This window comes from Geotrypetes seraphini, chromosome 4, assembly GCF_902459505.1.
Source record: "Geotrypetes seraphini chromosome 4, aGeoSer1.1, whole genome shotgun sequence".
Taxonomy (NCBI): domain Eukaryota; kingdom Metazoa; phylum Chordata; class Amphibia; order Gymnophiona; family Dermophiidae; genus Geotrypetes; species Geotrypetes seraphini.
In genome coordinates, this window is record NC_047087.1 from 124,428,649 (window position 1) to 124,452,005 (window position 23,357).

Consider the following 23,357-nt stretch of genomic DNA (forward strand, 5'->3'; position numbering starts at 1 on the left):
AAGCATCTCCCTTAGGTATCCACTCAACTGATTCCTTCAAAGTTAGGTATCTTTCTTCAGTTGCCTATATTGTTTTCCCCACTGAACCTTGTAACTACTTGAACCCTGTCAAGCTATTCTATCAATAAATCCAGATATCTTATACTTGTATTTCTATACCACAACATGTAATTTACTTAAATCGTTGTAATGTAATTCTCTCGGTAATGTCCTGATCTCTTTTAACTGTAATCCGCTTAGAACCGGAAGGCACAGGCGGAATAGAAATCACAAATGTAATGTAATCTTTGTGCATTGAAGCACTGAGGAAGAGGGAGCCAGCCCCAAGATAACACTGGGGGGCAGGCCAGAAGGCAAGGCACAGTATGGAGGGAAGGAGACAACAATGTTTATTTTTTAATTTAGTGATTGATTTACATCTGCTGCCTATTCAGGAAGAAATACATTTGTTTCTTTCTTTTCCTCTGGGGTTGCACTGCCTGCAGAGTCTTGCATCTTAGGGTTTGTTTGTAAATATTAGTATTTTTAGTTTTTGGTCCTGTATTTGAATGGGGTTATCTGTGTTCTGGTAGGAATGAATATTAAGAAGCATACAGAGTGCTTTGTGTAGTAGCCCAGTGTTCTTCAACTGCCTGTCTACAAAATAATTATTTTATTATCCCAGGTCAAGCAGGCAGCCTATTCTCACATATGGGTGACGTCATCAGCGGAGCCCGGATGCAGAAGCTCGCAAGCAGATTTGCTTGAAGAAAACTCAAAGTTTCGAGTCGACCACACCGCGCATGCATGAGTGCCTTCCTGCCCATTTAGGGCGCATCTCCTCAGTTCTCAGTTTTCCGCGGAGCCGAGAAGTCCGTCTTTGACTCTCTGCATTTAACTTTGTTACTTTGTGCCTTCTCTGAACCGCAGTTTGTATTTTTTTCTTCACGAATCGCTGTTCTTACTTTATTTCTTTTATTTCTAGTTTTTTTAAAAAAAAAAAAAAATTTTTTTTTTCAATCTTCCGCCGTCTGCCAGGTCAGGCCGCTCGGCCACAGCCCAAGGGCTTCAATCTTACAGCGGCTGTTTTTCCTTCTATATCCCGGCCTGTCACGGGATTTAAGAAGTGTAGCCAGTGCCAGCGTGCGATTTCCCTTACGAACCAACACCGTCGGTGCCTCAAATGCCTTGGGCCGGAACATCACCCGAAGTCATGCGAGCGCTGTGCTACTCTTCAACCTCGAGCCCTTAAACGTCATCATCTTTTGGTGGAGAAGCTGTTCGGGATGGATTCTTCCTCCGATCCCTCGACATCAAAGACGCCCTCGGCCTCACCTTTGACCAAGACTCCGCCTGCTTCTACTGCTTCCACCTCATCAGACCTTCGTCGTTTGTAGAGGCTCTCTCTTCGATGACACCTGCTGAATCTTCCCCTGTTTCCTCAGGTCAAATAGCTCAACAGAAAGTTTCAGCGATGGTGCTTAAAGTGCCTAAAACTTCCAAGTCGAAGCACATTTACACTGCCTTGGTGGAACCTCCAGCCAAAGCAGGTGGTCTAGTTTCAGACGCGGATCCATCCTTGCCGGCTTCTTTCCAGACCATGTTGGAGAAGCAATTCATTCAGTTCCTTACTAATATGGGACCGAAGCTTCTTCCTTTCATCTAGCCTGAGCATTAAGCAGACTCCCACGAGGTCGAGCCGCTTCCTTTGCCTTAGTCTGAGCTTACGCACACTTTCCAGGGAGCAGAGACTCTGCGAGTGTCTGGTCTGGCATCCAAGCACGTGAAGCAAGGAGCAGAATCTTTGCAAGTGCCTCGGCAGGGATCCTCACACTCTATACAAGGAACAGTCTTTGGGAGTGCATCGAGGTTCCTCCATCAAGCCTCTGGAGCTTCGATCTACAGCCTCCAGTCCTATCCATTCTTTGGTGGCATCGGCTGCATCTGTCTCCAAGGCGAAGTCTCCTCGATCTTCGAGATCTGCTTCCAAGCTCCGTTTTCACCGACGATCGAGGCCTTCACCGAGGCATACTTCCAGGCATAGTTCTTCTTCTAAAGAAGGTCCCTCTTCAACTAAGCCCCGCTCTACTCCTACTTCGACTAGACTGCCGACTCCTCACTTGAGGTCTCTACTTCCGAACCTCGAGGATGCAACGATTTCGATTGCTTCGTCCAAGTCTCCATATTCTTTTGATGCTTCAGTAGCTTTTCTCAAATCTACTCTTATTGAGGAAATTTGCAAGGCTGCTACTTGGTCCTCGGTTCATACTTTCACTTCTCACTATTGTCTGGATAATTTCTACAGACGGGATGGACAGTTTGGCCAAACAGTATTACAAAATTTATTCCATCCCATTCTGGTTAGCTTGGAGGTCACCCATATGTGAGAATAGGCTGCTTGCTTGTCCTGGGATAAAGCACAGTTACTTACCGTAACAGGTGCTATCCAGGGACAGCAGCCAGCTATTCTCACAACCCACCCACCTCCCCTGGTTGGCTTCTCTGCTAGCTATCTGAACTGAGGAGACGCGCCCTACACTGGGCGGGAAGGCACTCGCGCATGTGCGGTGCGGTCGACTCAAAACTTCGAGTTTTCTTCAAGCAAATCTGCTTGCGAGCTTCCGCATCCGGTCTCCGCTGATGATGTCATCCATATGTGAGAATAGCTGCCTGCTGTCCCTGGATAACACCTGTTACAGTAAGTAACTGTGCTTTTCCACTGATCCATAGGTGTCAAAAGGTTGAAGAACACTGTTTTAAAGTGAGGCTTCTGCAGATGAGGACAGGAACGGGATGTGGATGAAGAACCCACGTGAACGGAAAGTACCGGTTTCTATGGAAAAGAGTGATAGGAGAATTCTGAGTTTGCAAAAAATAAAAGATGGCCCTACGTGGCTAAAAAAAAAAAAAAGAAGACAGATCGTGCCCTGCAGTAATCAAGAACTTCGAAAACCAGACTATATACAGAAACGCAAAATGGGGTGGGGAAATATGCAGAAAAAAAAGCGGCGATTGAGGTTGGGCAGGGTCTAAAACAACAACAAAAAAAGAGCGAAGACATTTTACTATAAACACCATCATAACCTTGTGGTACAAATAAAGACGTAGAGGTGGGGGTGGCGGGGTCATTCTCCTAAAATAATATTTCATTTCCTAGAGCCCCAGGGCCAGGAAAGAAACCACCCAACGCTAAAATCAGCTAGCGAAAGAGAGACTCACCAGCAACTCTCGGGGTTTGCCTCAGGATCACAAGAAACAGCAAGGCCTCGATTAGGAGCCGCGACATGACGGCAGTGGCACTACAGGCAAAAAGGCTACCAGCCTGCGGCGAGTAAACATGAGAGGAGAAAGTCGCAGCCTGCGGCCCTTGCGTACTTTGCGTTAAACGAAGAAAAAGCAAGCTTGGCAAGCTCTCGGTTACTCGCTTTCCCCCTTCTTAGTAACCGAAAGTGAAAGATGCAAAAGTCTGTTTCCGGCTCGGCCCAGTCACTTACGTCTGGGATTTCCCGGCGGCCTTTTCAGCCACAGTGGAGAGAGTACGAGGTGCTGAACTTGTGTTTCATTCTCATTAGAAATGGGGGGTTATTTTATTCTTTAATGAATTTCCTTCCATTCAATTAAAAAAAAAAAAAAAATAGAAAATGTTATCAAATCATAAAATGATAATTCATGAGCGTTGCTGGGGGGTTTTCTGTTATGAGTATGCAGAGACGTCAAGAGTGCCCTATCTCAAAACGCCTATTCAAGTTTCAAGTTTGAAGGTAAATGAGTGAGATTTTTTTTCCTCTAGTTTCTGCTTCTCTTAACTGTTTTAATATCCATGGGGAAAAATTAATCACTGTTTGTGATTGAGGGTGTACCAAACTGGTTGACTATCAAGAATAAAGGTCACCCCTCTAAAAAGATTAACAACCTTGTGCACATAAGCATTAGACTTTTCCTATGATATATATAATTCAAAGACTAAATATGGTCAGAGACATAGAGGCAAAAACAAGGGGTATTTACCCCAAGAATATTGCCTCACCACCCAATCATCGCATATGCTTAAAGTGCCTTCAAACACATTTGAGTGCTGTATATCACAGTCTAATCGTTTTCAAAAAAATGTTCAATTAGAATGACAAGACACTTAGCTTTGTCAGAGATTCTCTTAACTGTTTTGGCGGAGTCTCCTTGTCCATTTGGGTTTTTTTTTCATGTCCATCCATCTTCTCTCTGCATGCCCCTGACCCACTATCACCCCTGTCTTCCCTCACATTCAGTATCTTCCATCTTTGTGCCCCTGTTCTTCCTCAACATAAGTCCTGTGTTCCTATGCCTCCACCACATGCCAGCATCACTCTTCCCTCTCTCTACACACACGCACACAAGTCCAGCAAGTGTTTGTTTGTCTCTCTTCCCTCATTCCTGCTCTGTCTCTCCTTTTACTTTACGAGCTTTTCTTTCACGTTTCCATATTGGGTTTATGTTTGTTTTCATACACCATTGTATGCTTTATGCATAATTAAGATTTGTAGAAACTGGCATTTCCGCCCCTCCTTGGTCCAAACTTTCAATGTGGATTACTAGTACAGTGGAACCTTGGTTTACGAGCATAATTCGTTCCAGAAGCATGCTCGTAAACCAAATTGTTCGTATATCAAAGCAAGTTTCCCCATAGGAAGTAAGGGAAACTTGCATGATTCATTCTACCTCCCCTCTCCCTCCCCCCCCCCCCCACGAGGCCAGCAGCGCTGCTCCACTTTACCCCCCACCCCCGAGGCCACCTGCACTGCTCCACCCCGCAATCCGGCATCCACCCTCCCACCGCGATCCGGCATCCCCCACTCACCCACCCATTCAAACACAATCGCTTACCCCGCTCTGGCACCGGCACCAGCACCAACGCACAGGACATGCCGGTGCCCGAAGATCCTCCCTATTGCTTGTGCTGGCCTTGACAGATGATTTCTTGGCTTCCTTTCTTTTCTGGAGTGTTTTTTTTTAGCTTCATCACTAATTACGGTTTTGATGTCATTCCATAACTCTTTGGGCTCCCTATCTCCTGTATCACGACAGACAAATCTGCTGTCTAGTTTTATCCAATAGCCTGATGGAATATTTTCAATGTCATATTTTGAGAGATCGCTAATGATCTTCTTCTTGCAAAGCTTTACTTTGATCTTGCATGTCAAAAGCTCATGGTCACTTCTTGATTCATCTATGATGGCAAGGGAACTGCAGCAGTCAGCAAGCATTACTGTTGATGTGAATCTTTGAGCACCCCTTTGGAGTTGGGACTTGTAACCGCTGATGCAATTTTAAGAAGTGGCAGATCAACAGAAGTAAACTCTGAGGTCTCAGGTATGGAGGCATTGATCAGTCAGGGTTAAATTCTGCTACTTCCATGTCTGATACTGGGGTCAGGGCCTCAAAACATCTGGAGTTTCTTCTTCATAAACTGGCTGTTGGTTCCCTGGAATCTATAAAGTCAGTCACTGCCAGTCTGGATAAGGCACTGCTTAGAATAGACAGTTTAACACTTATATAATCAATTTCAATATCTATCTAGTTCAGTGGCTTCCCAAAGGATTGAGAGGATTCAACATAAATCTGGTCTGATGCTAAGCTTGTCAGATCAGTTTAGGATGAAACCTTTTTGCATAAGAACTTGAAAAATATTGCAAAAAATATAAATCTTTGATTTTTAAGTTTTTCTAAATCTGTAAATATTTCAGCCAAGGAGATGTTTATCTTAAGATTTTAAAGATTTTTTTTTCTGTAAGTTTTAGGGCTCCTTTTACGAAGGTGCGTTAGGGTTTTTAGTGCATGCACAAAATTACCGCGCGTGGTAGCTGAAAATCTACCGCCTCCTAAAAAGGAGGCGGTAGTGGCTAGCGCGCTCAAAATTTAACGTGCGCTGTTGTGCGCGTTAAGGCCCTAGCGCACCTTTGTAAAAGGAGCCCTTACCCTCTGTGACTCCAAGCTTTTTAAATTCCAGGTTCAAGTGAGGAGTTTTCACACATTTCTTCAGATTTTGGACCTACGGTAACTGCTTTTCTTGAATCGTCCAGAGATTCAGTTGTTTCCATTGCTCTGATACAACTTAGGTGTTTCATTCCAACCATGAATGGTTAATTGAAATTTTTAAAGACAGACACAGAAATTATCATTAAAATGAATATAATTTTGGATGTATCTAGACCAGGGGTAGGGAACTCCGGTCCTCGAGAGCCGTATTCCAGTCGGGTTTTCAGGATTTCCCCAATGAATATGCATTGAAAGCAGTGCATGCAAATAGATCTCATACATATTCATTGGGGAAATCCTGAAAACCCGACTGGAATACGGCTCTCGAGGACCGGAGTTCCCTACCCCTGATCTAAACCCAAAATAAGAAGAAGCAAAACCTGCTTATGCAGCATTGTTTTTCTTAAGTTTTCTTGCAAGTGTGTAATAAAATATAGGATGTCTTGAGTATGCACTTTTTTAAATTCTTTTTTTTAAATGTATTTATTAAGGAATAATGCAAAGAAGCAATACATGAAGGAATCAGAAACAAAACAACCATTCTACAGGGGATAACAGAAACAATCCAAGATGCTAACATGAACAGTTTCTATGCAAGTTCTAATATTTTTTTATTCTATTCAATTATCTTCTTTTTTGAATGATAAACCTGTGCTGGACCACCCTCTCTCAAGATTAAATCAGTTGCTTGGCTCTCCATGTCAATAGGAATGTACCTTTACAGGCAGCTATTTGTCTTTTGGAGGGGTGGAGGGGAGATTAATATTTAAAATTAGTTTTTCTTAAATGATTTTGACTAAACTGTCTTCACTTTTGAGGACTTTACAGAAAGAGCTGTTATTTTGAAGCCAATGTTCCTTAATTTTGTTTTTTAGGCGAAGGTCTGTCGCTTTTTAAGTAAATATTAAGAATGTAAGTAAGAGAACTGTAAATAAAGAATTGTAAAAAAAAAAAAATCATACTATGAAAACCTGGCAAACAAAAAATACTTTAAAGACATCAAATCCCTATTTTAATGCCTTAATAAGGGCTTGGAAATTGTGGTAAGGACCATTAGGGGGCAATTGTCCCAACTGGGCTTTCCTCCTACTCTATGACAACCCTGACACTTCAGAGTGGATAGAACAGACAGCATATGCTGTTTTTTTACATACTTCCAGCTCTGGCATTGCTTTCAACAAAAAAGTAAATGTCAGCCTGAGGGAGGGAAATTCTTAAGAGTAGACACCATCTTCTTGCACCTCTCCATTCATTTAAATTCTGTTTCCATATGGTATAATATGGGGAGGGAAGAACGGCTCATTGATGGTCCAGGGATGTTGGGGTTCCACTTACCAGTAAGGATATCCAGGACTATTTTACCCACATAGTAAAAAGTTAAAGGAGCGCACAATTGCAAGAAATGCAGCATAAAATAATCCATAGGATTTATTTTACTAAATGCCAGGAGGCCCGAGCGGGGTTCTGGTCTGGGTGGAATGTGTGAAATGTAAGTGTGCATGGGTACTTTGCTACATATGCTGGTTGAATGTGTGACCTTGGGGTTTTACTGGAGTGGGATTTTGGACTTTATAGTTGCTATTCTACATCAGACATTACAGTGGTCATATGAGATTCTGCTTTTGGGTCACACCAACCTAGTAGTGAGTCAATGTTTGTCCTCTGTGCACTGTAAATTTACCTCCATTGCACTTCTGTCGGCTGAGAGAGGAATTCTTCGATATTGGATGCCCGAGTCATCCCCTTCCCTGATGGTTTGGAAGACCAGTACGAAGGAAATGGCTCACTGGGAACTTCACGGCCAATCCGAAGATTATAGAGGCAAAAAGACTGTATACTGGAAATTAGGCACAAATGTTTGCCAACATTATAAAAATGTTGTCTAATGGTTATATATTTGCTCATTCTTATATTTTTTTGTTGAGGTGAATGTGCTTAGGGGTAGGGAGGGAAGGAGTATAGAAGGTTGAGGGGGTACAGGTGGGAGGAAGGGTTGGTGGGATATTCATTATTGGGAAAATGTTAGTCTAAGGTTCGTTGTCTGTAACCGATATATACATACTTGAAGCATAAGATTATGTTTTTGACATGTCATGTTCTGTAAGCTCTGTCACTGTGTGTGTTCATGCCTGCTTTTTGCTCAATAAACATATTCAAACAAACAAAAACCAACCCTAAACTCTGAATGAACCTAGTTCATCTGCCTTTAGAATAATTAAAAATCTGAAACAGGAGAACTAAAGTTCTCATTCAATGGATTACAACCGGATGGCAGGCTGATGTACCAGTGTCAAACAGAATAACCCGTTCTGAGCTCTCTGGGGACAATGGGATAGAAAAATAAATAAATTCTACCTTATATTATATGCACAACAAAAAGAACATCTCTTTCAGCAAGGATCCTCCTCTCAAGCTGCTCTCTGCAGACACCAGACTTCCTTTACCCTTCTAACCAGAAGCAACAATAACAAGAAAAGAATACATTGGCCTTAATAAAAGTGATTCCCTTTCTTTAGTCCAGCTTAATTAATCATTCAGCCTCTCTAACGATATTTTATCTTGTGGCACATTTCCCTTGTTTAAAGATCCCTAAAATTGAGAGCTAAATCACTCCCTTGCCTGCATAAGTATTATAAATAAACATGAACTGTAAAAATAAAATTCTAGTTCTTCCTTAATGTTCACGCGGCCCCCCAGGGACTTTTTTGCGGCCCACCATCTGTCCTCACCTAAAGCAGGGGTCCCCAATCTACTTCCCTTCCCACTGCCCTCCCCCAAGCCACCACAATCAGGGAACAGGCCAGCGCCTGAGGTCTTAGCTCTCCCTGCATAGTTTCCCTAGCTTGGAGCCGACCAATTCTCGCCACCCGACGTCAATTCTAACGTCGGGGAGGAAGTTCCAGACCAGCCAATCGCTGCCTGGCTGGCCCAGAAATTCCTCCCCGACATTAGAATTGACGTCGGGTGGCATGAATTGGTCGACCCCGCGCTAGGGAAGATAAGCAGGGAGAGTTAAGACCTTGGCGCTGGCCTGTTCCCCGATTGTGGTGGCGGCAGCCAGTTCCCCGATTGCGGCGGTGGCGGCCTGTTACCTGATTGCGGCAATGGTGGCCTGTTCCCCAATGGTGGTGGCTTGGGGAGGGCAGGGAGAAGTAAAGAAAGAAAGGGGGGGCAGGGAGACAGAAAGAAAGAAAGAAGGGAAACGAGACAGACAGAAAGGGGCATGGAGAGAGAAAGACAGAAAGAAAGGGCGGGCATGGAGAAAGAAAGAAAGGGGGCACAGAGAGAGAGAGAAAGACAGACATATAGAAAGAATGGGGGCATGGATAGAGAGAGAAAGAAAAAAGGAGGCAGGGTGAAAGAAATAAGTTGGGGGAGGGAAGGAGATAGATGCCAGTCCAGGGGAAAGGAAGGAAGGACGGAGGGAGAGAAAGGAAAGAAAGAGATGTCAGGCCATGGAGATAGGGACAGAAGAAGAGAGAGATAGAAGGGAAGGGAAGACATGGAAACGTAGATTTTGAAAAGAAAGCAGAAAAATTGAATATTAAGTTAATGCCAAAGATGGATGCAAGGCAGAAAGTGAAGACAGAGAGAAAACCAGTCAAAGGACAAGAAGACCCTGGAAACATAGTTAAATGCACAGAAAAATAAAGTTACCAGACAACAAAGGTAGAGAAAATGATTTTATTTTCAATATAGTGATTGAAATGTGTCAGTTTTGAGAAAGGAAAGATATTAAACTTTAAATGTGAGGGCCACAGAAAAAATAGTTAATGACAATTTTGCATAAGGTAAAACTCTTTATAGTTTATAAATCTTTCCTTTAACTGTTAAAGGAAAGATTTATAAACTATAAAGAGTTTTACCTCATGCAAAGTTGTCATTTCTTTAATAAGACATTAACTATTTTTTCTTTTTTTTTTATTATTATATTTTTATTATTTTCAACTTAAATTTCAAGTATTACACTTGTACAGAAAGCAAGAATAGAATGGATATCAAATACAATAGTAATATAATTCCTAAGTTCAAGTCCACAAATTAAGATCCAAGAATTAAAGAAACTTGGCAAAAAAAAAAAAAAAAGAACAGTAATAATAACAGAAAACTGAGAGCTATAGCATTGAGATAGGGGTCACAATATATTTTTTCTGCGGCCCTCCAAGTACCTACAAATCCAAAATGTGGCCCCACTAAGGGTTTGAGTTTGAGACCACTGTTCTAAGTGTATGTTCTTAAATATTACACAGAGCTAAGTTACAAGTAGGTAGTGCCTTCCCCAAACTAACATTCGGATGGTTTTCCGGCTCTTATAATTTCAAGAGTATCTCTTCCTTGCAACTCTCTAAGTCAGTCACCTGCTCCTGGAGGCGAATAATATCCTTTCCATAGGTATCTAAGTAAGTCTCTACTTCCCCCAGTCGAGTACCAAAGTCTGTAAGGGTTTTGTTTATGTCCTCAAAGGCATATTGTATACCTGTCTTAAAAGTCACAAGTTCTCCTTTTAAATCTGAGAAACCTTGCCTATCTCTTCCTGAATATTTAGTTGGACTGCCTGCTTCAGTCCCTTGTTCTGCATACTTTGCGGATTTCATTGAAGCCTGCGCCATTTTTGCTGCCTGCCTCGCGGTCTGTGGTATCACAGCTTGAGAGTAAGATTTAATGTTGGTTTGATGCATTTTTTTTACACCATCTCTCAGCCCCAAAAGTTGCACTTACTGAAGTTGTCCATATCTGGACAGTTCACGCTGATCAGGTCAGATAATTTTAGTTTGTCAGCATACCCCATAGCAAAGCTCTTAGGCTGTCATCTCTATCCGTGACATCACTTCTGCCCAGCTTGACATCTTTTGGTGTCTGTCAGAGCTTTCTCATAGTCACACTGTAACCCTTTATATATGAAAAGGTTGGAGATCACTGCTCTAACCACTAGGCTATGCCTATATTCTTTCTTCTTAACTAACTTCTGATTTTGCCACCAAAAAATGCCTTTTTAAGCCCATAAAGCTTATGTGCAGTACACAGCTCGGCTCTCTTACGAAGGAAATGTTGCATTCACAAAATGCCATTCTTATTTTATTCAGCCTGCATTTTCCTTCCTCTTTTTTCCCCCTTTCTCAGTGTTTTCTATCTTGTAGTTTAGTTTGTGATCTGGATTATCTGGAAATGCCTCCACTGTTTCTTCTCTCTCTCTCTTCCTCTTAGCCCAAAGTAAGAAGCTCTTCTTCTAATTTATTTTCAGTTCTTTCCAAATGTAAGTTTGCAGATTTATGTACTTCATGTTTATGTTTGTTTGCTTATTATATCACCCAACAGACAGACCTTCTGGGCAATTTACAATACTTCTAAACCCAAAGTCAGAAATGAGATAATATATTGGCTATATTGTAAAAAAAAAAAAAAAAAGAAAAGGCTAGGTTTGGAAGCTAGATGATATGTGTTCTAGTCTCCTCTCATTTAGGGCTAGGGAAGGCTCATTTGCTGTATGGAGATGCCATTTGCGCATGAAGGGTTCAAAGATTTCACTATAGAGGAGACACGTGTAAATGATAATCATACAAAAGGCTGATTCATTGAGACATGGCTTTTAAAGGCAAGTGTTCACTTCATAAGACAGTGGCTAATAGGATAGTGAGAGACAGTTCAATCTCAAAAAAATGTACCCTTTGCCAATGAAATAACCTGTATCACCCAAGCAATCATCCTGAGTTAAATAGAAGAAAAGTTGAGAGATGAAACACAAGTGTAGTCCCGCTTCTGGATAATCATATTCAACAGGTGCTCAGTTCCAGGTCGCTGTCTCATACATGACCTGCAAAATCTGGTATGGCTTCTCTGACAGGAGAAGGGATTCTCCCCTTCAGAGATCAAGGTGAACTATTTCTAGTTCAAGAAGGCAATTTAGACAAAAGTCAATGTGTTCCAAAGTAAAAGATTTATTTAATACATGTTCATTTTCTTCAAAGTAAACAGTCAATTGCAACAGGTTCCAATGCAGCTTTACAGTAGACAAGTGCAACAAAACAGAGTAGTGATCTTCCACATACTCCTTCCCTTTCTTTGCACTTTGGGTTCTCTCTGGACCTTCTCTGGGCTCCTTGAACACCCAAAGCCTCTGTTGGTATCTGTAACTCCAATGCTTGGGGGAGAATCATGTATTTTTGAAATGCAGGTTGATGAGAGAGAACCATTTGTGTCATTGTCTGTAAGGTACACTGACCTACTTGTCTTAACTCTGATATTGTATATCTGGATTGTTTCTCAGATTTTGGGATACAATGTTAACTTAGCTCTACCTGGGACTATAGACAGAATTTAACCACAGTAGAAAAATACTTTGGTGGTGTCAGTAGATGGCAGCACTGCAAGACTATAAAAGAGACTGAAGCTAGGTAAAGAAAGGGCTTCATCCTTTACTGGAGAGTCCGGGGAGGTAGGAAAGTGGCTATCAGACGCACCTTCCTGTGTTTCTAGAAGGGAGTAGAAGGAGCAAGACAAAGAGAAGGGCAGAAACCAAATAATATATTTTTGACATCTAGAGTCTCCTATCAGGAGCTAGAATGGAGATTTTCTTTGGCATGTTTAAACTATTCTTTTAAATTAGGAGAATTGCAAATGGTTTAAACTTCAAATGGAGTTTTGGTTTTCTTTGGAACACACAACTGATGTGTCATCAGATTAAGAAGAATCACAGAGACACTGAGAAGCCCAGCGAAAAATTTTGTTCCCAGGGGGCTACACTGGAATCTGCAAATCGTTTTTATCCTCTTCACCACTGAACTCTTAACAACTCATAGATTAAGCATTGATTAAGTAATTTTATCCTCTTCTATCCATCTTCATAAGTAGAAAACCTTTAAAAACAACTTTAATACATGTAAAGTCAGAAGCATCACTCACAGGTGTCGGTGGCATGTGGTCAGGGACTGCAGGGTATTCAGTGAAGGCCCTGACTGTCAGCTGCTGGCTGCTCGCTCCCGTATCCTCCTTCTAACTTAGCTATGGGTTGCTCACTCCTGGCTCCTCCTCTGTACCTGCCTATGCAGTACTTGGTGATGTGCAGTCAGGGATTCACTAAGACACAGAATCTCCTGACTGCCAAAGGCTGACCAATTCCAGGCCTCCTTCGTAGCATGCTGGAGCATGGATTCCTCCGTAGTATATTGGAGTATGTTGTGCTATTGGGGTTTCAGTGCCTTAAGTGAATCCCATAGGCCAGTGGTTCTCAAACCTGTCCTGGGGGCTCCCCAGCCAGTCAGGTTTTCAGGATATCCACAATGAAAATTCATGAAAGACATTGTTGTTTTTTTAAAAATTCTTTATTATACATTTTAAACATTTGACAATAATAAAGTCAAAAAACAAATATACAAAGGTAACAGAAAAAATTCTAATAGTAAGGAATAAATATCCTTACATCTCATTAATTAAAGGAAAAATAAGGTCTCATCTTGAGTATTGTTAGTCCTCAATTACTAAAGGCAGAGATCAGGCTGAAATCCTTAAAGGAGATTTTAAAAAAAGGAAAATAAAGACACAACTTGACAAACCCTAGACAAAATTCTCTTGGCAGTTTTACTTGAAAACAATTCTAATAAGCAGAGGAAATCTAAGATTTAGTAGCTATAAATTTAGAAAGTTGCTGAGGTTTGTAGAAAACATATCTATTATCTTTATAAACTATGACATATTTACAGGGGTACCAAAGAATAAAGGTCTTAACAATACCTGAGGTCTTAACAAAAGAAACTGTTTTCTCCTTTCTGAGTAGGTCGCAATACATCAGGATACATTCTCACTTTACAAAACAAAGGAAATATCTCTGTATTTAAAGAACAATTTTAACATCCAATCTCTATCGGAATCTATGGCGAACTGAACCAACAATGTTGCTGAAACTTGGGCCTCAGTATCCGACCTCTCTAGGAAATTAGTTAAATCCAGGCTATCAGCAGATAAATTCTGCTGATCAGGACTTTGGGATTTCATCCTCCTAGGCAGGTAATAAATCTTTGAGAGAGGTGGCTACGAGGCATCTGGTACCTTCAAAATCTCATTCATGTATTTTTTTTAACATGTCTAACGCTGTTATTGAAAAAACTTTAGGAAAATTAATCACCCTAAGGTTACATTTTCCAGCATTTCATATTTAAAATGCAAATTTCCGCTGTCTCTTTCCCAAGTTAGAGTTTGTGCTTCCAAAGTTTTCAATTTAATATCAGTCAGCAGACTTATTTTCCAAAACTGAAATCTTGCTTTTTATCTCCAAATTCTCTGAAAGCACATTTGTGCAGCGAGAGGAAAGTTTTTGTATTTGATTACCAAGGATAATTGTAAATTAGATATAGCTTCCCAAATCAATTCAATGTTAAAGACCTTAGGACTTTGCAAGGGGGCAACTTCCATGCTGGGAACCTCTGGAATTACAGTACCTACAGCCGCTGCCATGGAAATACTCAGGAAATCCTCCATGAGTTTGCTTCAAGTCTTTCACCAGGCACAATGATGAGATCTCTTGGCCCCACTCAAAGTCAGAACTCCCATTCTGCTGGGGCAACAAGGGAACAACCCGGGCCGACTCAGCCCCAAACGCAGGCTCAGTTGCCTCAGGTTGCACTGGTGGACTCTGCTCCTCCGGAGACAAGGTGGCGACCTCGAGTGAGTACCCGCTCGCTTCAGCCTGTGAGCCTCCTCCTGCCAAGAATCCCTCCAGTTGCTGTGTGCTAGGGCAACGTTGAATGAAGGCGTCCATCGGGCCAACCACGGGAACCGATACCTTCAGGAACACCCGGATTTTAGATTTCTTCTTTACCATAAATATGGGTAGAGAAACTTGCTGAAGAAATTTCAACAGCGTATCCAAACAAACTTCAAGCCACCCTCTTCGGTAAGCTCCTTTTAAAGGCATTGTAAGCAATCTTTCTCATGAATATTCATTCTGGATATTCTAAAAACCTGAGTAGGAGCCATTGCCATAGGCATTTTGTTTTTGCTATGCTTTTAATTCGATTGGTTGGGCTGGCAGAACTTCTGAGCATGCTCAGCCAATCAAAGTGAAAAAACAAAAAGCAAAATGGCGCCTATGGGATTCACTCAAGGCACTGAATCCCAGACTTTACATGGGGACCATGCTGTGGCATAGTGTCATGGCAGCAGGGGGTTGTTCATGCGCAGCGGGAAGAGGACCCGGAGCGTGGCTTTGCTTATGGGCTCATCCGTACTGCCAACTTATATCTTTCCTCCAGGAGCCCCAAACAGATTTGTGCAGTTATTTCCACTTCTACCACTTCTCCCCTACTCACCAAGCCGGGCTCGTTGCAGCAAAAAAGTTTCCAAAGGGTAAGCCTACTTCTGGATCAGCAGTGTGTGTTCGAAGCTTTCCCAGACAATGGAGGAAGATAATGTTCCTCAGGAGTAAGCGAGATGTCTAGATCGCCGAGAAGATGAATCTTGAGTCAGCCTCTTAAGTCCCAAAGAAATTCCAGATCCACTGGCTTAGTGTGCCACAAAAAAAAAAAAATACAAGTAATACTTATATGAGAAAAGTGAGTCCATTGCGGGTTTGAAGTGCCATCAATTCATTTTCCCATTGAAATGTGAAGCAGAACGAGAGCTCCTTACCAGAGCATTTACTAAGGGGCCATATTTGATCACTACATCCTTTTGTAGTTCTTAATTGTATATATTGTTATGATAAATTCAGACTCAATTATAACAGTTATGCATTATTCAATTTTGTATTTATGTTTTTGTAAATGGGATCTAGAATAAAAAAATAAACAAAACTCTGGCAAAGTATAAGCATAAAACAGGGTTGCAAGTGCTTAAAATTATTTACAGTTTATGTAAATGAATGAGTGTGGGCCATTGGGAGGACCAGTACTTTGTGTATAAACTGTGAAGTTATCACTTTATGCGGCTGCAGCCTATGGATGGAACTTCAGAGGATTCAATAGAGAAAGAGTCAACGGAGCAGTTTAGCAGAAGAAGAAGCTGAGTTAGCGAGTTGGGTATTTCAATCTGAGAAACCTCTAAATTGAGTTATTTTGAGGTGTTTGTAAGTGAGAAGCAGGGAAGCTTGTGTATATGAAAACTATCAGAGAGAAAAAATATTTTCTTTACTACAGATTGATGAACAAAGGTAAAAAAATAAATTATTTTTAATTTAGAGTGTAGCAGTATGGTAGTGACATTAGTCTACTTAAAGGTTAATAAATTAAAACGCAAAATTGAAACTTTAGTGATACCTTTTTATTGAACTAAACAAACTCATTTCTCAGGTCAGGATTCTGTCTAGTGTGGGTAGTCAAAAATGTAGTAAATTAGTCCAGTAAAAACATTTTATCTACTTATTTTCCTTTTTGTTTTTATTAATTTTTAATTTGGGGGGTCTTTTACAAAGCTGCACTGCTGAGCAGTGTATGCTAAATACTGAGTCACCCATAGGAGCAGAACAAGAGGTTTGGCATTTAGGCTCCGATTCTATAAAGAGCGCCTAAGTCATGGCTAAAGGTAGGCGTGCTTTAGGCGTCCAATCTAAGTAACATAGAAACATAGAAACATAGAAATAGACGGCAGATAAGGGCCCACGGCCCATCCAGTCTGCCCACCTTAATGTCCCTCCCCTACCTTTGCCCTGTGAATAGATCCCATGTGCCGATCCCATTTTGCCTTAAAATCAGGCACGCTGCTGGCCTCAATCACCTGTAGTGGAAGACTATTCCAGCGATCAACCACTCTTTCAGTGAAAAAGAATTTCCTGGTGTCACCTCGTAGTTTCCCGCCCCTGATTTTCAACGGATGCCCTCTTGTTGTCGTGGGACCCTTGAAAAAGAAGATATCTTCCTCCGCCTCGATGCGGCCCGTAAGATACTTGAACGTCTCGATCATGTCTCCCCTCTCTCTGCGCTCCTCGAGCGAGTATAGCTGTAATTTGTCAAGCCGTTTTTCATATGGTAGATCCTTGAGTCCCGAGACCATCCGGGTGGCCATTCTTTGCACCGACTCCAGTCTCAGCACATCCTTGCGATAATGCGGCCTCCAGAATTGCACACAGTATTCCAGGTGGGGCCTCACCATGGATCTATACAATGGCATAATGACTTCCGCCTTACGACTGACGAAACCCCTTCGTATGCAGCCCATGATTTGTCTTGCCTTGGACGAAGCATGCTCCACTTGATTGGCAGACTTCATGTCCTCACTGACGATTACCCCCAAGTCTCGTTCTGCTACCGTTTTTGCTAGGATCTCGCCATTAAGGGTATAAGACTTGCATGGATTCTGGCTGCCCAGGTGCATAACTTTGCATTTTTTGGCATTGAAGTTGAGTTGCCATGTCCTAGACCATCGCTCCAGTAGGAATAGGTCGTGCATCATGTTGTCGGGCACTGAATCTTCGTCTGTTGTGCATTTGCCCACTACATTACTCAGTTTGGCGTCATCGGCGAATAATGTTATTTTACCTCGAAGCCCTTCTGCCAAGTCTCTTATAAAGATGTTGAATAGGATTGGGCCCAAGACTGAGCCCTGTGGTACTCCACTAATCACCTCCGTCATTTCGGAGGGGGTGCCGTTCACCACCACCCTTTGGAGCCTACCTCCAAGCCAGCTCCCAACCCATTTCGTCAATGTGTTACCTAATCCTATAGAACTCATCTTGCTCAGTAACCTGCGGTGTGGTACGCTATCGAATGCTTTGCTAAAGTCCAGGTACACGATGTCCAGGGACTCCCCAATATCCAGCTTCCCCGTCACCCAGTCAAAGAAGCTGATCAGGTTGGATTGGCAGGATCTCCCCTTAGTAAATCCATGTAAGTTCAGCACTGTTTAGGCGTCCACAATATAGGCATGATACTGACACCCTGGGTTGCTCAGTGTTATGTAAATGAATCAAAGGATGCCTAAATTGAGTTATTGCCCAAACTACGCCCATTCCACGCTGTGTCTACAAAGTGGTATCTACGTCCATTGGATGGCTACCAATTATCACTTGTGGCTCATTAACCACTTTAGCTTGGGTGCCTAAAGCACGCTTAACTTTAGGCATGACTTAGGCGCCCTTTATAGAATCGGAGCCCTAGTGTTCAAAATGGAATATGTTTCAAGTTTCAAGTTTAATATTTTTCTTGATTGATCGCTTAATCAAATTCTAAGCGATGAACATATTAAAATATAATCAAATAGAGACAAAACATTACAAAACTTTAAATAATAACATTAGGTAGATAACTAATACATTATACATTATACTCATAACATAAGGTAAGATATGGGTTTGAAATACAATTAATAAAGAAAAGCAAAACAAAGGGAAAATACAATAGGGAAATAAGTAACCACAAAGCATAATACAATATAATAAAATCACTGGTTTAAGAACTGTTTAATTAAATATTAAAAGCATCTTTAAAAAGAAATGTTTTTAGATTACTTTTAAAATTTCCCAGAACCAGATCCCGTTTTTGGATTTATTAATCACAAATGATCAATACTGTTGTTACTTCTAGCTACAAGAAACTGACTGACAAAAACAGTTTTCTACATTTTTCCAGCTTTCACCAGGAACAATTAAAAAAGAACTTGCCTTACTGTCAATTTCTTAGGCCATGTAGTCTGTGTACAGAGTTTATCTTGCTCAAAAAACAGGCACAGATAATGGCTGCTAGATTTAAACATTGAGGCTATTCCACAAGATATGGCCTACAAGAATATAATAAATCCAAGCTTAAACATCGCAAAGATCTTTTAAAGACTGGCCAAGGAAGCCCCAAATGTAATATGTTGTCTCAAATTTTCCACTCTTTTACATGATATTTGGCATATACTGGAGCTGCATTCTTGTTTCTGCGGCACATGTCCAACCATGGCCTTTTCAAAAGGAAAAAAATCTTCACCAAAAACTTGTCCCATTGGCCCTACCAATTATTACACATTTAGATCAACCACATACAGGACATTCTCCATGCAATACATATACAATACATATATATTCAGTTTGCCGCCATTCAATGACCATTTCAACCGTTATTCACTCAAAACAAACAAAACATATCTTCTCAGTTTCTCAAGTAATTGCAACACAGATCATGTAATTTACATCATTAGATGCCCCTACAACCTGCAATACATTTGCAAGACAAAAAGAAAGATTTGCACACGAATAATTGAACACCGAAGCTGTATTTTAAGACAAGTTAGCATTTCTTGCTAATCATTGGATAAACTTGGAGCACTCCACTGATAACATCCTTTTCCTCAGAATGAACTTTTTATCACTACCCTCTATTTCCATTCACTTAACTAGTTTCTAACCCAGTCAATTGCCTATGTGGAACTACGTCATAGAATCTCAATATAAATCCCATTTTAAATTGTGTCTGGCACTCTCTTCCTCCCTTCCCGCCCCATTCCTTTCTATGATTAAACAAATGCCTTCAGATAACCACTGCCTGTACTGTATACCCACAGGAAAAAAAAAGTGGAGCGGCAATAACATACGGTATAAAGATTTCCATTTTCAGAACTAGGCACCTTTGGGGATAATATTCAGCCCATGATGATCAGTATTTTTTTTTTTATCTTTATTGATTTTTAAACTAAAACAGTGTCATATAAATGAAAGAACAGTAGGTATTACATACATTACACCAATATCTGTACAAGTAACATATATATCATTCAAAATTTTCAGTTTCCCTACATATAATAGTAATAAAATATAACATAAATATATAATACTAGTATTTTAGCCCGTTACATTAACGGGTGCTAGAATATATGTCTGTCTGTCTTTATTTCTGTCTCTCTCTCCCTCCGTCTTTCTGTCTGTCCCTGGCCCCTTTTGTCTTTCTTCTTTTCTTTCTGTCTCCCTTCCTCCCGCTGTCTGTCTGTCTGTCTGTCTTTCTATCTATCTGTCTCTTTCCCTGCCTCCTATGCAGCAGCATTTCTCTCCCACCACTTCTCTGTGCAGCAGCCAAAGAAGCATTCCCTCCCCACACACCACTTCCCTGTGCAGCAGCAGTAGCATTTCCTCTACCCCCCTTTCCCTTCCCGCGGTCTGACTGGCTCCCTTAATCCCTTACTGCCCCTTCCCTTCCCGCGGTCCTGACTACGAACCTGGCGATTCCAGCAGCGTATGCAGCAGTCTTCACACGCTGCTTCGGGTCCTTCTACTGCCCTGATTTACTCTGGCACGTCCCTGATGAGATCATCAGACGCGGCAGAGTAAATCAGGGCAGTAGAAGGGCCCGAAGCAGCGTGTGAAGACTGCTGCACACGCTGCTGGAATCGCCAGGTTCGTAGTCGGGACCGCGGGAAGGGAAGGGGGGGCGGCAAAGGACTCAGATCCCGGGCGGAGGGGTCAGTGCAAGAGCTGGGGCAGAAAGTTGATGGGCTCCTCGGGTCTGTCACGGAGGCCGGGCCAGCTCCGTTTCTTGGTTCGTCCAAGGGAGGGGGGGGGCAGGAGGCGCTCTTTGTGCCCCATCCCTTCGGAGGGTGCGTGTGAGTAACCGGGAGGCCTAGACGGTGACAGGGGCTGCGGCGGACGTCTCCGAGTGGCACCAACTCTCGCTTCTCCTTTTCTGTCACTCCCGGACCGCTGCCCCGCGCCCTCTGACAACTATGGTACACTTTTATTTTCCCCCTCTGTGGCGGCCTCTAAATGGCCCGGCGCTAAACTCACCTGTCGCGTCTCTAGCGCACCTTCGGATACGTAGTAAGCGCGCATGTGCACTCGTGCCGCCACATCCCGACAGACCAGGGAACATGCGGCACGAGTGCACATGCACGCTTAGCGCTTTATTATTATAGATAGTATAACTGAAGAATAAAGTTATCCAGATGTCTCCATCGATATTTATTCCCTCCCCTCCAACCCCCCATGGATGTGTAAAGGTAACTGAACAAAAGGAAAAATAGGATAAATATATTATTATAATTTCACAAATTTAGTTAAAAAATACTGACAGTTGTGGGCAGAATTAGCCCCAGATATTTAGTGCTTGCATCCCGGAAGTCATATGTCTGTTGCTCTCTGTTTTTGCTTTGTGTTTGTGGGTCCACAATAATTGCTGCTTCAGCTTCAAAATATCACAGTCTGTATGCTCAAAGTATTTGTTGATGGAATCTTCAGTTCTACATCACATAATGTCAGTCTGTGTATAACTCTGAAGAATAGATTTCGGAAAGGTGGTAGTGATACAGAACTTAAGTTTCTTAACATAAATACAGAAGTCAAAAGGAGAAGTAGCAAATATTATTGGTGACTCTTTAACTTTGTTTAATAGTACATATTGCAATGTTTAGCCCAGGAGTTTCCAATCTTGGTCCTCGAGAGCCTCAATCTAATTGGGGTTTCAGGATTTCTCCAATGAATATGCATTAGATTATTTGCATACACTGCCTCCATTGTATGCAGATAGATCTCATGCATATTCATTGTGGAAATCCCAACTTGTCTTGGTGAGGGTCAAGGTTGGTCACCCCTAGTTTAGCTCATTTACTGAATTCCCTGTTATAAATATCACTGGGAGGCCAAGCAAAGTTTATCCTGCACATGATACCATCAGCTTGCAGTGAGACTCGAGGCAAGTTATGACTGGATGAAGGATAATAAAGATAGCTAGATTCAGAGGGCAAAACTGGACTTGTAGGGTTGTCTGTCAACACAAATGCAAAGTTTATGAAAATGGGAACCTCCTGCTGTCTAACATCAACATAGAGGATTCTGGATATGACTATGTGACTTTGTACAATACCTATTGACCGGTCAAATTCATGTAATATACAGTCAATTAATTAGAGCAGTGCTTCTCAACTTGGTCCTGGATTACCCCCTTGCCAGTCAGGTTTTCAGGATATCCACAATCAATATGCATGAAATAAATTTGCATATAATGGAGACAGTGTAGGCAAATCAATTTTATGCATATTCATTATGAATATCCAGAAAACCTGACTGGCAAGGGGGTAATCCAGGAGCAAGTTGAGAAACACTGCTCTAATTACATGAATTTGACCGATCAATAATTGTCAATCGCCAAATATCATCAGCGTAAAGCAAAGAAATGACGTCAAAGCATTGTACTGGTGTTGCCAGTAGTGATATAAATATGTTAAAAATTAAGTGACGCCAAAATAGATCCCTGGGACACACCAAGTGGAAGGTATTTTTCCAGTAAACCAGGAACTTCCTGTTGGCGAGATAAGAGGAAAACCAGAGAGTGATCAACCAAGTCAAATGCAGTAGAGAGATCAAAAGAAAGAAGGACATTGTTCTGTTTCTGCCCCCACCTGCATGGAAGCAGATTAAATTGTTTGTATTATATTAAGTTAGGGATACCAGATTTTCCTTTCAGAAAATCCAGACCCCCTAGCCCTGCCCCCAGACCCACCTAGTTATGCCACCCATCCTAATCCCGCCACAAGCCCACTCTAACCCCACCCCTGCTGCATGCTCTTGGGCAGGGAGGTAGTCCGCACATGCGCGGACCTCCTCCCTGCTCGACACAGCTTTTCAAAACACGGACAAAGTGCCTTGTTTTGAAAAACTGTGTGGACCCCCGTACATGTCCTCAAAAGTAGGACATGTTCAGGGAAATCCAGACATCTGGTAACCCTATATTAAGCGCTGTTGTATTGAGGACTTATAAGTGCCTATGTTTTTGTAGTTCTTAGGTACTGTGCCCTACTGAGCACATGTATAGTACTCTGTTCCCAGTGCTTTATGGACCTTCCTTATAGGCTTGCCCTGTTTTGGGGATGCAAGATAAGGAGCCTGTTCCCCCTCCTGTGTCGTCATAGGAAAACACAGCACATTCAGCTAGAAAACCAGAATCTGCTTGTGCTGTGATCTGACTGTTTAGCTTTTTAAATCCCTGTGATTTCATTAGTATTTACATTTCCAACCGGCTTGTATAGCTGAATCCCTAGCCTCTCTTGCTTGAAAGAGATGGTTATAAAATGGACGCTTGGGGGCTGATTCTATAAATGAGCGTCCCGATTGTAGGTGGCGATAGGCATCCTATGACCGTCTGGCAGTTAATCAGGATGCATGTTTTTAGAAAAAATTCAGGTGAAGAAGGACACCTATATTGTGGGCGTCTTTTGTGGGTCTTCAGAGATGGATAGAGACACTTAAGCTCACCCAAGGCTGGGTGTGGGTGTGGTTTCACCCAGAAGTGGCCTTGGGTAAATTTAAGCATCCCTAAGCGTCTCCCTAGAGCCACGACTGATGCCTGAAATGTAGGCCTGCAAAATACTGGCTTACATTTCAATCCCAAAAGTAGACGCTGCTGCTAGCTCAGCTGATCACAGCAAGGAAATCTCTGAACAGATGAGCCGGCAGGACTCCTAAAAATGGCGGC

The 23,357-nt window shown here is 42.0% G+C and overlaps 2 protein-coding genes across 3 annotated transcripts in view; one reads left to right on the forward strand and one right to left on the reverse strand.

Annotated features, from left to right (window-relative positions):
• LOC117358842 (SLAM family member 9-like) overlaps nt 1–3,324 on the reverse strand; it is a 187,939-nt gene extending 184,615 nt beyond the window's left edge. For both annotated transcript variants that reach the window (XR_004539105.1, XM_033940603.1), the window contains exon 1: nt 3,199–3,324. Coding sequence is in view for 1 of the 2 variants with exons in the window: in XM_033940603.1 (XP_033796494.1) it covers nt 3,199–3,265 (67 nt within the window). In the remaining variant the exon portion in view is untranslated. The remainder of the gene's footprint in view (nt 1–3,198) is intronic.
• Nucleotides 3,325–3,515: 191 nt separating this feature from the next.
• Nucleotides 3,516–23,357, forward strand: part of LOC117358840 (hepatocyte cell adhesion molecule-like) — a 101,400-nt gene continuing 81,558 nt past the window's right edge. Inside the window, exon 1 of the mRNA XM_033940601.1 lies at nt 3,516–3,740. The gene's annotated coding sequence lies outside the window, so the exon portion shown is untranslated. The remainder of the gene's footprint in view (nt 3,741–23,357) is intronic.